The sequence below is a fragment of the Cheilinus undulatus genome, linkage group 16 (assembly GCF_018320785.1).
Source record: "Cheilinus undulatus linkage group 16, ASM1832078v1, whole genome shotgun sequence".
Classification (NCBI taxonomy): Eukaryota; Metazoa; Chordata; class Actinopteri; order Labriformes; family Labridae; genus Cheilinus; species Cheilinus undulatus.
In genome coordinates this window covers 40,005,860-40,020,966 of record NC_054880.1, presented here as the reverse complement: position 1 = coordinate 40,020,966, position 15,107 = coordinate 40,005,860, and the positions used below count along the sequence as shown (strand labels likewise).

General features: G+C 40.6%; 1 protein-coding gene across 2 annotated transcripts in view; it reads left to right on the top strand.

Moving 5' to 3' along the window:
• Nucleotides 1-15,107, top strand: part of smap2 (small ArfGAP2) — a 40,478-nt gene that overhangs the window by 23,310 nt on the left and 2,061 nt on the right. The window contains exons 2-8 of one of the 2 annotated variants that reach the window (XM_041809602.1): nucleotides 6,619-6,752; nucleotides 9,164-9,328; nucleotides 9,479-9,538; nucleotides 11,724-11,781; nucleotides 11,924-12,081; nucleotides 14,261-14,441; nucleotides 14,574-14,974. In XM_041809602.1, coding sequence (XP_041665536.1) covers nucleotides 6,619-6,752; nucleotides 9,164-9,328; nucleotides 9,479-9,538; nucleotides 11,724-11,781; nucleotides 11,924-12,081; nucleotides 14,261-14,441; nucleotides 14,574-14,974 — 1,157 coding nt within the window. The remainder of the gene's footprint in view (nucleotides 1-6,618; nucleotides 6,753-9,163; nucleotides 9,329-9,478; nucleotides 9,539-11,723; nucleotides 11,782-11,923; nucleotides 12,082-14,260; nucleotides 14,442-14,573; nucleotides 14,975-15,107) is intronic. The other variant, XM_041809603.1, reaches the window with a different exon arrangement.

Genomic DNA, 15,107 nt, shown 5'->3' with positions numbered 1-15,107 from the left:
AAGAGCCCTCAATTCATCCAATTTGCCAATTTTGCCCATTCCAGAGCACTAAAGAGTTCACTTTATCAATTGTTGTCATCTTGGGCATTACCAAGGAGAGCACCTGTCAAATGTTGTCCAATTTGAGGGCATTAAAGAGGGCAATTTGCTGAATTTCCTCTACCTACATGGCACCCAAGAGAGCTAATAAGACTCATAGGGAAAAAAGCTAAAAGCCAAAAATCCTGGGGGTTCATCCGGGCTCCCCTATCCCAGTTTGATCCCAGCCATGGTATGTTTGATCTGAGAAGGCCCAAAACCTCTTGTCTTTTCGTCTTTTTTTTTTCTTTTTAAACGCTTCCTTCATGATAATGTTATTTCACAAATTAAGTTGTCAAAATTGCTTAAATTGTCATCCAAGTATGACATTTGGCACAGAGTATTATAAACAAAGGGAAAAGTGCCATGTCAGTCCAGTAAAGGTAATTAAATGGGCACCATTAGGGAGCCAAGGCGCCCCCTCAGGTCCACCAGCGGCTTGGGTTTTGGGCTAACTAAAGTGTTAGTGAGAAAGGTAGCCAAAAATCCTGGGGGCTCATCCGGGCTCCCACATCCTAGTTTACAGTGTCTTTGAAAGCTGTGGTATTTACATCCCTTTGGCATTTTACCTTTACTATGAATGTTACAGAGATGTAAAGGAGGAGGTGAGGTGATTTCCTCTGTATTTCTATTTTGGAAATGCACAATGAAACACCTAAAGATGCTGTGATCCAACGTTTTGTCATGTTTCATAAAATGTCCTTGATTTCTTCCATTTTTCAGAGTGTGTCTTTACTAGAATCAGTCAATAAGTCTAAATGTAATTTTGTGTTTAATCAACTTTTATCTTGACCTCCGGGACGATCCTTTGAGAAATCTTCTCAGCGTGAGAGCTGACACATAAATGTTGCCAGTAAATGTCCTCACACGTGTTGTAATAGGACAGAGTGTGGGTGAGAGAGTGGCAGAGAGGTTCATTACAGATCTCTGTTTGCTCTCACAGCAGGTCATCAAACAGCTAAAGTCCATGGTTTGATGACTCTAAAAATCCCCTCTTGTTTGTCTCTGTTTTTGGCTCTCGATCCTTCCTCTCCCCTGATGTGCTTCAAGCAGCATGGTTAACAACCACAACCACAGTCACTCAGTGCCAGGATGATTCATCTATCTCCTATGCAAACCCTCCACTTTTGGGTAGTTAGCCTTATAAAAACTGAGGACAGATTTATTAGTCATTCGTAATCTTTAATTATACCTCAGAAGACGGTGTTGGCATTCGTTTTTTGATTGCAAAAAACAGAAGATGCCTGCTCTTGCTAAACATTTGAGAAACAGGATGCTGCAATGCAACACAGAGAATCAGATTTGTAGAGATTTTTCCGTTCAATCCCTCCTTCCATTTTTAGATGTCTCTTCCTCCTACTCTCGTCCTGACATATCTGTTCAAAGTACCTGGAGGTGTGCGTTGTTGCTGGACAGACGTACTTTATATGGCTGCTTACTCAAGCTCTGCATTGATTGGAGACGAAGAGGTTACTGCAGTGCATTGTGCAGGTGTGATTCACTTTAAATAACTTCTCCTGCTGGGACCAGCATTTGTTCTTACACCAATTGACACATGAAAACACACACAAGTGGACGCGTTTTGGGAAAGAAATTTATAGCAGTGTAGGGAAGCATGCGTCTGCAGTCATAGAGCAGCTCTGCAAGGCACAGCAGAGCTTTGAGCTAAATGCTAACATCAGCATGCTCACAATGAATGTTTACATGCTCATGTTAAACATATATAATGTTAGGCAAGTTAATCATCTCGCATTTGCATGTTAAGTTGCAAACATTTGTTTATTAGTAGTAAACATCTAAGGGGGCAGGGATGTAATTAGTTTTTACAGGCAGTTAGAATAGAATAGATTACCTTTATTGCTGTTGCACATCGTACAACATCTCTTTGCATTTCTCTGAACAGATAACACTTAGTAAATGCATATGTGCATGCAATAGAAAGATAGAAAGCATGCACATTCAATGTTCTTTAAGTTTTATAGATATAACTGCACATGTTAAGAGATATAATACATTGAAAATTAACCCTAACCCTAGAACACCTGCAATTTTAAGCCCAGTTTAGGCCAATGTTTTGAAAATCAAGGCCGTTTAAGAACATTGCAGGTATGCGAATGTAGCCGTTGCAGCTCGGATCAGGCCAGGTGATGGCTTTGTCTATGATCCGCTTGGCCAAGTTGCCAACAGCTGGTTTTATATTAGCATTACATGCATTATTCTCTGGGACAACTGTGGTTCAGTAGATAGAGTTGGTTGTCTCTCAACCTGACAATTGTGTGTTCAAGCCCTGCAGTTGCTAGGAATGTTGATGTGTCCTTGGGCAAGACCTTTGACCACAAATTGCACATTTTATTACAAGTGTAAAATAGTATGGATAAGTGGTGGGCGGTAATCAGGTATCAATACCGTCGCTGCCGTCACCGTTTGTGTTGTGGTGCATACAAGGCATGACCAATGCCACTATAAGTGTAACAAAGTGATGTGACAGATGCAGCTTGGTCTGAGTCCAGGCATCAGCATGTTTTACTCTGACACTAAAGAGCAGCCAGAGAAGTCAGGGCGTGATCAGCATCCAGTATGGACCCCTGGGCAAGGTCCTTTGATAAATTTCACTCCATGCACTGAGTTAACTTGCGAATTGGCACAACGGACAACGAAGGAGGCGCATAAATGTAAATATTTTCAGCATTTATAAATGATTATAGAAAATACAACAGTTGTCTTTAGCTCCTCGAGATTGTATTTTCGGTATGTACACGTGCAGTCGAGGGCTATTGACTGTATAAATATCTGGAGAAGCTCAACACTGAGATCCATACTATGAATGAGATGGGTGAAGCTTTATTGTCACCTCTGATGACACAGCTGTCTATCGGCAATGTGTGATGGTGAACAGCAATCAAGCGGCGTTTCATTTCTTAAGGGAAGGTTTTCACCCCTTCCTTTACAACTCTGTTTCAAAGGCTGAAGGGAAGGGTTAAGGGGTAGAAATGGGACTGGCCTTAAAACTGCAGGTTCACTTCTAAAGAAGTGAACACAGAGAGGCATATAAAAGCACTTTTTGGTGATGTTACGATCAGACATGACTTTAGTGTGCCATCATGGGTTTGTTTACGGGGGAGAAGGGGGTTGTCACCCCTGAATATGCATTTTAATGCATTATCTCTTTTAATATTGTAATGCCAGTTAATTATACTGCAAAGGGCCGAAAATAAAAGAAAACAGGCAGTGATATAATATTTAAACAAAATCTCCCAGGCATCATATGGATGTGATCGGTTAATGCTGATGGTCCATTTACCGTCTTCTTACCTCAGAGCCAGCAGTTACAAAGTTGCAAACATTCCACTCTTTCTAAAGGTTAAGTTTTAGATGGAGAGAGAAAATCACTTTAAAAGCACCCACGGACAGCTGCAACATCTGAATGCTCTGTATTCATACACATGGCTGACATTTGCAACTGATATCACAGCTGAATTTTTATAATAATGAACCTTTATTTATAAAGTACTTTTCAAAGCAGATGTCACAAAGGTTTTTTTTTTCTCTTTTTCAAGATGCATTTTTGGGCTTTTTATGCCTTTATTGGCCGAGGAGGACGGTGGACAAAATTGGAAACTGGCTTGAGACACGCAGGAAAGTGCCATAGGCTGGATTTGAACCTGGGTCGAGCGTACATGTGGCGCGCCCTAAACCAGCAGGCCACCTGCACCTTGTTACAAAGTTTTTTACAGAACATAAAACATGCACGACAGAACAAATCAAAACAGGCAAATGTCATGGGAACAGTTTTGTTTATGCACCAGCTGGGTGGGAAAAAAACAATCAGATACAAAGTGTAAGAATTTGGCTTAATGCACTCCAGAACTCTACCACCTCCTTCCACATCTACAATAGTAAATATAAAGCACAATTATCACTTTTTTGGGTGTTGTATTAGGGGATGTGCTCCTGTAGGGTTCAGTTCACTCATGGCTCCTGGGTAAAAGCTGTTTTTGAACCTGAATGTGTCATTGTAGACCAGCATGAGTCACATAATAACCAAACCTAATTTAATGGAGTCCATCACAAGGCTGATGAGGCATTTCAGGCAAGACAACAGCCTCATTGTGGTGCTTGAAAAAAAGGTCTGGGATCACAGAAGTCCTTGGCATATGCTGTCAATGAACCACAAACTATAAACAACATGTTTTATGTTTCAATCGGCATGAAATACCTGGATCTGGTGGAGCTAGATGAAAGCTTTTTTGGTCATAATGAGGCGCCATTTAATTGCATTAATGCTTAGTTTACACAAAATTGATCATTGGAAACAGAAGCTTTTTATTGTTTTGTTTTTTAGTTTGAAAAAAACGCCCTGCATCTGGATGACAATATCTACCATGCACACGTGTGCATGGATGAGGTGGGCCTGCTACTCCAAGTAGAAAATGTCAACTGGGCATGAGCAGAACTCATGAGTTCTGTTGTTCTTGTTGTCCACCTACCTGGCCATGGCTGTTCACAGGAACCATAGTGTCCTCATTGAAAGTTAACATAAAAATGCACTCAAAACTTTCCTCTCTCTGGCATCAAAAAGACTGATTCTTTGGGCTTCATTGGAAGTCTGTGCCAAATGTCATCGTCATACACTGAGCAGTAGTTGAAATATTTCAGTCAAAAGCAGTGAACCAGCAGTCCCAACATTCCCATTTCTGGGTCTTTGCTACAGGCCTGGTTCAGAGCGATACATCACACAACAAAAGGAAGAGAAACTCAATATTTCCAGCACTTGGGGTAAGCCACAGAAACTAAGGGTGCTGCATGTAATAGAAAGAGAGAATTAAAACTGTAAGTGAGAGATACAGACAGTCAGGGGAGAAGAGGAGGAGGGCAGAGCTGGTTGAATGAGACAGATAAGAAAAATGGCAGCCAGGACACAAATGCGGCTCTAGAATGAGGATGAAGAGGACAAACTAACTCCTGCGCTCAGGGAGTTCAACACAATTGACAATCTCGCTCTTCCTCTGTGTCGGTGCCAGTGTTTACAGCAGTTTAAGCTGGCTTTGCTGAGTAATTCTTCTGTTATGAGCTGACATGACAGCTAATGCCGCAGCCAGACGGGCGCTTAGGATGATGGACACACTCTGTTAGGTTAATGTTTCTTTCTTTGCTCTTTGTACTTCTCTTTGCTTTTGTTCACATTTAATTTAAAAGAGCAGCATGCAAACTAGGCAGCCTAGAAATACATGAAAACCCAAAGCTAGCCTTATGAGTGCCCTTTAATGATGCATGATGTCTCTTAGCGTCAGAACCGGATGTATCCAAGACAAGCTGCTATTATTTGACTCTGCGAGCAGAAGGTGCTTCCGCAGCTTACAGAAAGAGGAAGGATTTGCATGTTTAGTCCTCTGAAACTTCCTCTTTCATTCACATGGCCTTTCTTAAACAATGCACCGTGCAGTAGTTGTCAGGAAATCCAAATCTGCTCTTCCACCTAGTGGCGAAAGGGCTGCAGTGCATGCACTCTGCAGCAAGGTTGCAAGCAAGGACTCATGGAGAAGAAGAAGTGGAGAGGTGGAAACAGAGGCCGAGAGCGGTTCAGCTGGTTCAGAGAGCGAGGGAAGGAGGAGGGAGCAGGAAGAGATGGAGGACAGAGAAGAGGAGGAGGAGGGGCGAGAAGAAAGAGAGATGCAGGGAGAGATGAGAGGGAGAAGCTCCAGGATTCTCTTTGAAGCTGACTGTATTCTCTGAAGAGGACAGTTGCATAATTCCAGCAGAAAAATAGCCTGACAGTGTTTTCATTTTGCCCTCGAAGTCTTGTCTGTTCAGGAAAGTGTCCTGACAGCTCTGCAGATGGATGAAAGATACACATAACAGCGCACGAAGCTTGAAACGACAAAACGGGGGTACACAGCGCCCAAATGGAACCATTCAGACTGGTAGAAGGACAAAATGTCCCACTCTGAAATCCATGCACCCACACACACAGGCTCATGACCAAATGAGTAATCTTCCCTGCAGGTATCCAGGCTCAGAGTGTGTGTCTGACTTTCTACTCCCCCACTCTCCTCTCAGTCGCTGCTATGTAGGCTAGCTTTCCTATTGGATCCCATTATGTGTCAGGGCAGCGCATGACTTACACAGGATTAGACGTGTTCCCAGCAGACTTCAAACTCATAATTGAATTTCAGCCTCGTCCGTCTATAATTGGACGAAAATTAATTTTTCTCAAGTCTCTTTTTCTCCTCATCCATCTCTCTATAACACTCCTAAATTCACTTTGTATTGTTTTAAAGGTGCAATATGTTGATTTTTCACACTGAAATGTCTTTATTAATTAAAAAAAAATGATAGAAAATGAATGCCTACCTCAAATTTTTCCAACAGTTTGCAAAACTAGAGAAACCTTGCACCTACCTTTTTTATAGTTTTATTTATTTTATCAACTTTTCTTTCTCATTATTTGAAAATCCTCCATGAAAACGTACTGTTACTGTTTATTGTTTACTTAGGGGCCCTTGGATAACGTGTAAAATGTTACCCTTCTGTCGTTGCCAGGTCCAAGATGGGCATCCTGGAATCTGGGCATCTTCATCTGTATCCGCTGTGCTGGTATCCACAGAAACCTGGGAGTCCACATCTCCAAAGTCAAGTCTGTGAATCTGGACCAATGGACACAAGAGCAGGTCCAGGTAGAAAAAAAAAAAAAAAAAATATATATATATATATATATATATATATATATATATATGTATGTATCAAAACATATGCTCAAAAAATGACCTGTAATAGAAAATTTGTCCTTATCAGCATTGTCACATCTTGCAAAAGTAGCAGGTTACACTATAATGTGTGGTGAATGTGTTTTAAGTGGTTGTAGTATAAAGACACCTGTGACTGGAAGGTCCAGTCACTGGTTAATCTGTATCCCTGGCTACCATTGCACCATGATGACAAAAGAACACCTCAAGCAATTCAGAGAAAATGTTATTTAAAAGTATAAGTCAGGGGAGGGATGAAAAAAATAATTTCCAAGGCACTGAATATCCTCAGAGTTCAGTTAAATCCATCATCAAGAAATGTCATAATATGGCACATGTGTAGATCTGTCTAGATCAGGCTGTCCTCACAAACTGAGTGTCTGTGCAAGAAGCAGAGTAGTGAGGGAGGCCACCTAGACACTTATGACTACTCTGAAGGAGTTACAAGCTTCAGCAGCTGAGATGGGAGAGACTTTGCATACAACTGTTGCCCGGGTTCTTCACCAGTAAGAGCTTTATGACATAGTGGCAAAGAGAAAGTCACTGTTGGAGAAAACTCAGATTCAATCTGGACTACAGTTCATCAAATCTGGACAAACACATCAGCTGAAATGAAAATCTTTTTTGTAAAAAGTCAAATTTAACAAGAAAAGCAGACATTTAACAACTTGTATTTCTTTCTAGCAAAGTGAATTATTGTTATATTGTTGTATAAAAAGTAAAAAAAAAAAAAATTTTGCTGCTCACATTGCACAGTCAGCTCTGTGTTTGATATTTTATTGGATTGGATTGGAATGAGTAATGAGTGATTAGTAGAGAGAGAATTGCAAGAGAAAAAAAAAATGAAATAATTGTCACAGCAGGTTTATGTCAGTTAGAGGCTCTAAATGTCAGTTTTGATTATTTTTTGATTAATTGCCCAGCTCTACACCATCCCTACTGTGAAGCACAGTGGTGGCAGCATCATTCTGTGGGGATGCTTCTTGGCAGCTGCCCTGAGAGGATTGTAAAGGTAGAGGGTAAAATAAAGAAAATGCTGGAGGACAAAGCCGAACTACAGTTTGGGAAAATATTTCTTTTATAGCAAGACAATGACCAGAAGCATACAGCAAATAGCAATACAAAAACGGTTTAAAGACAACAAGGTGAATGTTCTGGAAAGCCCAGACCTCAATCCAATAAAGAATTTGTTGGGTAAAACATCCAAGGGGGTGAACACTTTTTATAGGCACTGTAGAAATAAAGCTACATGATGAAGAAGTGGGAAATAAAGTGGATTTTTTTGTCATCGATTTTAATGCTAAATAAGCACAAACTGTAATTTTACAGTATTTGTCTCTGTTAAGAATACTGTGAGCTCAAAATCAACCTTGGGTTTGAGGAGACAGAGTAAGCTTGGTCCAAAAAAACAGACAATTCATTGCTGCAAAGAAATTCAGGCTGCAGCCACTAACACATGCATTTACAAAGATTGGATATAAAACAACCTAAACCCATTCAGTGTATAATATTGGGCAATGTGAGCAATGATATAGAAAAAAAAATCAAAGATATCCTGACTAAATAAGCAGCCAGTTTGACCAGAGTCAGTAAAGGTGAATGTGCAAAAACAAGTTCAAACCCAGGTAAGAAATGCAAGGATGGCAAAACTGGAAAGCAGGAACATGTGGGAGCAACAGCTTGGCTGTAATTTAGATTTAGATGTTAAGAGAGCAGCTTTTTTTTATCTCACTGCCTTTAAATGTGAAGTTACTTTCCCTTAAAATCCCCATTTCTTCCTCTCTTGATCCCCATAGAGTAGTTTTACCTTCAGTTAAGTGCCAGTATGTCTTGTTTGGCCCTCTTTCCACACTTGTTTAAGCAATGTGTTGCAGAAATTAAGTGGTTGATGAGGTAATTTAACAGGGTATTTCCTCTGATAATTGCAGGCTGCTTTAAATATTGTTCTTAAATAAGTCGGCCATAAAACCTTCTGTCTGTAACGACCAGAGGTGTGATTGATCTCCTGTTTTTGGGTGCAGGATACAAAAACAAAAAGAGGAGGTTTCTGCAACTACAGGGCATGTTCACATTCACAGAGTACAGTAGAGGAGACACTTTCATATTAGTATGCTGTTCAGCTTGTCTGACTCTGACAAGCTCGAATGTGAGTATTATACTTCCCAGTGTGACTTTCCTGCAGTCAGCATCTTTATTTTTGTCCTTTCACAATAAAAAATCACACTGTTTTATCAGCAGGACTCCCCCACAGGCAGCAGAAATAAATCTACAGATACTGAATCATCCGTTTATTGCCCTGTTTAACAAAGAGGCATGTTTCGTGTCTGTGCTGCTGTCGCCAGAGTGTGCAGGAGATGGGAAATGCCAAAGCCAAACGCCTGTATGAGGCTTTCTTACCGGAGTGCTTTCAGAGGCCAGAGACGGACCAGTCAGCAGAGATCTTCATCAGGGACAAGTATGATAAGAAGAAATACATGGATAAGGTCATTGACATCCAAATGCTCAGGGTAAGTCCTCACACATACAGAGTTTGAAAAGCGCTTGGGTTTTTTAAGCTTTGAAATAAAATGAATAGTTCTAGTCTGGTCTCTCCTGGACAAGGTCATTCCGCTAAAGTGTCTGCTTGCTCAAGGAAACCGTTGTTTGTGTCTGAACAGAAAGAAAAGAGCTGTGACAACATACCCAAGGAGCCAGTTGTGTTTGAGAAGATGAAGTTGGTGAGTTTGTCCTTCCACACCGATGCTTGTTGTAACTAAACATTAGCAGAGAAGAGGAGGTCTGGTCTTTAAACTCTCAGATTGTAGCCTGGTGCTTAAAACAGACTTCTTTATATTTTTGTTTCTTTACAGACTGAAGTTTAAAGCATTTTTGATAGATTTTTAGGCATTACCTGGTGGCCCAGGACATTGTACTTGGTGGATGGGATGGCCTTCCTGCCCTGCCTCAGTCTTTATGCTCAATTTTCTTGTGTATTCATCAAAAGATTGCTGCACAAAGAGGCAAAGTTGGTTAAAACACAGCAGGGAGAGAGGATGTCAGAGAGTAGAGTGGCTGTTTAATCTCCATATTTGTTGCTGACGAGACAAAACAACTAAATCCATAGAAAATTTCCACATGATTTTTTCCTTAAGACATTATTGATATTATATTCAGTTTTGTAATATTGCAGCATGATGCTACAATAGAAAAAATATTTTAATTCTCCTTAAACTACACTCAGTTCCCCATCATGACAAAGTGAAAACAGAATTTTAAAAAACTTCTAGTATTCAGACCATTCGAAAACACTGTAAATGTAGCTCAGGTTCCTCCTATTTCTCTGGATCTTTGCTGACATGTTTCTACACCTTGATTGGAGTCCACCTGTGGTAAAATAAATTGTTTGGACATGATTTGAAGAAGAAGCCCTCGCAGCTGACAATGCGTATCAGAGCAAAAACCAAACCATGAGGTCAAAGGAACTGCCTGCAGAGCTCAGAGACAGGATTGTTGCAAATCCTGGAGAAGGCCACTAAAAGGTGTCTTAGAGCACAGTGGCCTCCATAATTCTCAAATGGAAGATGCTTGGCACAACCAGTACTCTTCATGTGCTGGTCAGTCGGCCAAACTGAGCAATCGGGGGGGAAAAGTGTTAGTAAGAGAGGTGACCAAGAACCTGATGGTCACTCTGACTGAGATCCAGAGATCCTGTGTGGAGATGGGACAAAGTTCCAGAAGGACAACCATCACTGCAGCCCTGTGTGAAAGTGAAAGTACAGCTACTTTGGCCAAAATGCACTTAGGTAGGAGTAAAAGTACTGGTCTATGGATCTACTCAAGTAAAAGTAAAAAGAAAGTCATTTAAAGTTAACTCAGTTTTGAGTACAGAGAGGCTACTCCCCAGAAGATTTCCAAGGTGAAACAGGATATTTCTTTAATGTGCAAGATAAACACAAGAATGTGGATTTCCAACAAGGTTGTTACTTAACCTAAAGTGAAACGCAACAGGATGCAATGTGAAATCATTCTCTCACTATTTGCTACTCACTGTCATATATGGAAGTTAAACTTGTCGACATTTTGTTGCTGTTGGAAGAAAGCTTTGACCTCCTCATTTTGGCTTTTGGTGTTAATTTTTTACTCAGTACTGGATGCTTTTCAAAATGTAACAAAGTGCAATACTTCTCCCAAAATCTACTTAAGTAAAAGTAAAAGTAGTGATTTTAAAAAGTACTTTAATATGACAAGTACACAAAAAGCTGTTCAGTAACAGTAACTTGAGTAAATGTAATTATTTCAGGGCAGACAGAGCCTCACGCCCTCCTAAGGGCATCCCGTACCCCAGGTTGGGAACCAAGGGTTTAAGTGGAGACTTAGGATACTCTGTGTGTTGTCTGTCTTTGTCATTTGTTTATTTTTACTTATTAACCATTATAAACCAATCTACTGTCTTCTGTATAGAAAGTCACATGATGTTATACTGTACGTTGCTCTAATGGGAACTATTTTTACCACAGCTGCATGTTTGTTTTTTATTTTCCCTTCACATATTTCATAAAATATTTCATTACTTTCACATAAAATCAGACTTATTTTCAGAGTGCGTTCATTGAATGTATTCAGCATCGGTGCAGCCTCTCTCTGACCAGGATCATGATGATAAATGCAACAGCAGAGAAACGGTCTATAAACACTAACCCACCACTTCATTAGGTAAACCTCTTTAACCGCTCATTAATGCTCACTACATTCATCAGGAGATAAACAAAGAGGAGAGGGGGGCTGCCAATCATCGAGGAGAAGGTGACACTGGGTGCATCTTTAGGAGATGAGGTGTTGAGTTGTTTCAGCGTGCTGAAAATGAATTCTGCTAATTTTTCGCTTCAAATGTATTAATTCTACCGACTTCCTGTGTTGTGACAGAAAAAAGACATCAGCCCGAAGACAGACTCCCAGGGTGTCACTGACCTGCTTGGATTAGGTATTCCACTTCACTCATAACACCCACTGAAGCTTGAACAGCCTCTGATTCATGTGTGGCTTTTATTAAAAACAACCAGTCATAGAAACAGATATGAAACACTGGAAAAATCATTACAATGCTTCCATCGTCCCTCCATTAGACGCTCCTTCTCCCAGTCCAGCAGTGTCTAATGGTGGAAGATGTGCTGCAGACAGTAATGAGAGCCCAGCGGTGTCTAATCCAGCTCTGGCACACTCAGCACTGGATCTGTTCAACTCCCTGCCAGCACCCTCCTCTGCTTCCTCCTCAAAAACCACGGTAGGAGATAACACACAGTACATACTGTAGTCTGTCTGCTCTCCACGGAGCCTTCATGTTCTTTGGTTTGATAGCAGCAGGGATGATAATATGAGTCTGAAAGGCTGTCAAACACTTCAGTCTAGACTGAAATATCTCAGAAAGTCCTCCACATATTGATTTTTTTTTCTAGACTTCACTGATGTATTATGAAATAGTGCTGGGTGGTTACTCTAGTTTCAGTTACAATTAAGCTTCCCACGGTCATGAATAACAAAATAATAGAGATTAAATAATTGTTGTGCTGCGTGTTGATTTATTATTTTTTTTTTTTTATAATGATTACTGTTGGAAGTATGGGAGCTTTATCACATAGATTAAATGGGTGAAATCCTGCTCATGAATTGGGGTTCTGTATAGGGTTGTTCTGATTCTGATACCTGTATCAGAAATACGTCTTAAATGCAGGTATTGGTATCGGCCAGTACATGCACCGATCTGATACCGTTTAGTTTAGCTTTATACTTTGCTTTGTTTAGCCATGCTAAATGTTAGCACTATAAACCAGAAATCAATTCTTCTTCACTGCCAGAAACGGGCTACCGTTTTCAGAGCAGCGAAGAAGAACTAAAGGATCCACTGCAGCAGCAAAGAATGGCGGCTATGTGACAGTTTTCTCTGAATGTGATCATTAAAATGCCTTCCAGACGGGCGCTGTCATACACGACAAGAAGTGACACTGTAATCAAAAGTTAAATAACCTTTGAACCATAAATTATTGCCTCTTACTTGTTTTTCCTCTTGAAGCTATCCGTTGCACTTTCCCATTTACGCAGCATTTTCAGAGAGTCTGGAACTCGTGGGACTTTTTGGGTATTTAATGATTAAAACCACACCAGTAAACCCAATATGTAACATCTTGTTATCCATTTTAATCAAATTACGATCATTCATTGCCGCTAGCTCGAATGCTAACCGCCATATTGTTACCCTGGGTCTGTCAGCCAATAAAGCCCGTGATGCAGCCCCCTGTAGTATTGTTATTTAAATATAAAGCAGCAAAACTCAGTAATCAGCAGGAAAACAACTTTAGCATCACGGAGATGCAGTACATTATGATTTTATTTGTTGAGCCAAATATAGGTCTAAAATAATTTGCTAGTCTGAACAGTTGGTCCAGAAAGTTCATGCCAGTATCGGATCAATGCTCAGTATCAACCAATACCCAACACCTTGGTATCAAACTCATACTGGGAAGGAAAAAATGGTATCGAACATCTCTAGTTCTTTACAGTTTTTGGTTTTAAAGTTATGGTTTGATACGTTTTCAGTTCAGTGAGTGAAAAAAACACATAAAATTTCTTTATTGCACACTTAAAAACTTCCCTTTTGCATATTATTTAAAGAGCAGAACAAAACATTTTTAACAGAAGCAACGAAAGGCTTATGTGAAAAAGTCAAAAAGGTTGTAATTCTATGATCAATGCATTTTATATTGCTTCCAAACAACATAATTGTTCAAATTTCTAACAAAAAGCAGATTTTTTTTGTTCCTGGTGTGACAGTTGACAAAGTAATGATGACATTTTATATTCATGATATAATGTTAGCTGGTGAAGTTACCTAATTCATCTCTATTTGGCAAATTTCAACATTGGTTTTTATTTAACCAGGAGAAAACCTCATTGAGATCAAAAATCTATTTTTCAAGAGTGTCCTGGCCAAGACAGCAGCAGCAAACAGAGTTCAAACATCATTGGATTTTGATTTTATAATAGATGTATTACAACGTTTGGGATTGTTTTTTCATCCTCGATTTGAGCAGTTGAGGAAGATAAACCTCCTACACCAGCTAAAGTCAGTGTTTGAGTCCCCACATCAGCTAGTCTTAGTGCTGGCATGCAAAGAGCTTCGTATATATGCCCACCTTTTTATCCTCCTGACAAAACTTGCATTTTTATTCTTAATAACTGCATGATTTTGTTGTTGGGTATACTTCAGATCTTTGGATTGCAAGTAAATCACAAGAAAATTCTGGATGCAGGATTTTTGTTCTGGTCTCTGTGCACAGAGTTCATTGTCTTGTACCTAAATTTCAAGCCCTGTTTAAATCCGCCTTTGTGGCTCTGCATTATTTGCCACTTAAGTCACCCATGCTTCGATATTCCTCTATTCTTACCCCATCTCCTTGCCTCCCCAGCCTGTTTCAAACTCAATGCCTCAGAACAGAGTGACAGCCTCAGTGCCTGAAAACCTCAGTCTGTTCCTGGATCCTGCACCCAAAGCAGAGGAGGGCACTGTCAAGAAGCTGTCCAAGGACTCTATTCTCTCCCTATACGCCTCCACACCCTCAATACATGCCAGCAGTATGGCTACTCATGGTAAGAACCACAGAAAATTCTGTCAAATGTTGTTCTCTCCATGTGTCACTTAGTCCTGATTACTGAATTTGCATTCATTATTGCCTAATGTTGCCAAACTGTCTGCCTTTTGTTTGTTGTTACCTCCAACAGGCTTGTATATGAATCAAATGGGATATCCAACACACCCGTATGGATCGTACCATTCTTTAGCCCAGGCAGGTGCAATGGGAGGCACCATGATGACATCACACATGGCCATGATGGGACAGCAGCAGGCTGGTATGATTGGAGCTCAACAGAACGGCATGATGGGACAGCAGAATGGCTTAATGGGTGCCCAGGGTGTCATGGCTCAGCCAGGTGGCGTGATGGCGTCACCCTATATGACAGGGATGGCCCAGGGCATGATGGGACAGCAACAGAATGGGATTATGGGGCAGCAGCAGAGCGGGATGATGGGGCAGCAGCAGGTTGGGGGCGTGGCCACGTTACCTCATCAGCAGATGTACGGTGTGCAGCAAGCCCAGCAGCTACAGTGGAACCTCGCCCAGGTGTGTATCTGTTTCTGACCACATAGACTATAAAAGAAGTCATCCTTACATACTGTATTAATACCTTCATAGTATAAATAGGTATTAGGTCCTGGTCAGTTTTTACCCAGACCAAGAATTCCCTCATAATAAG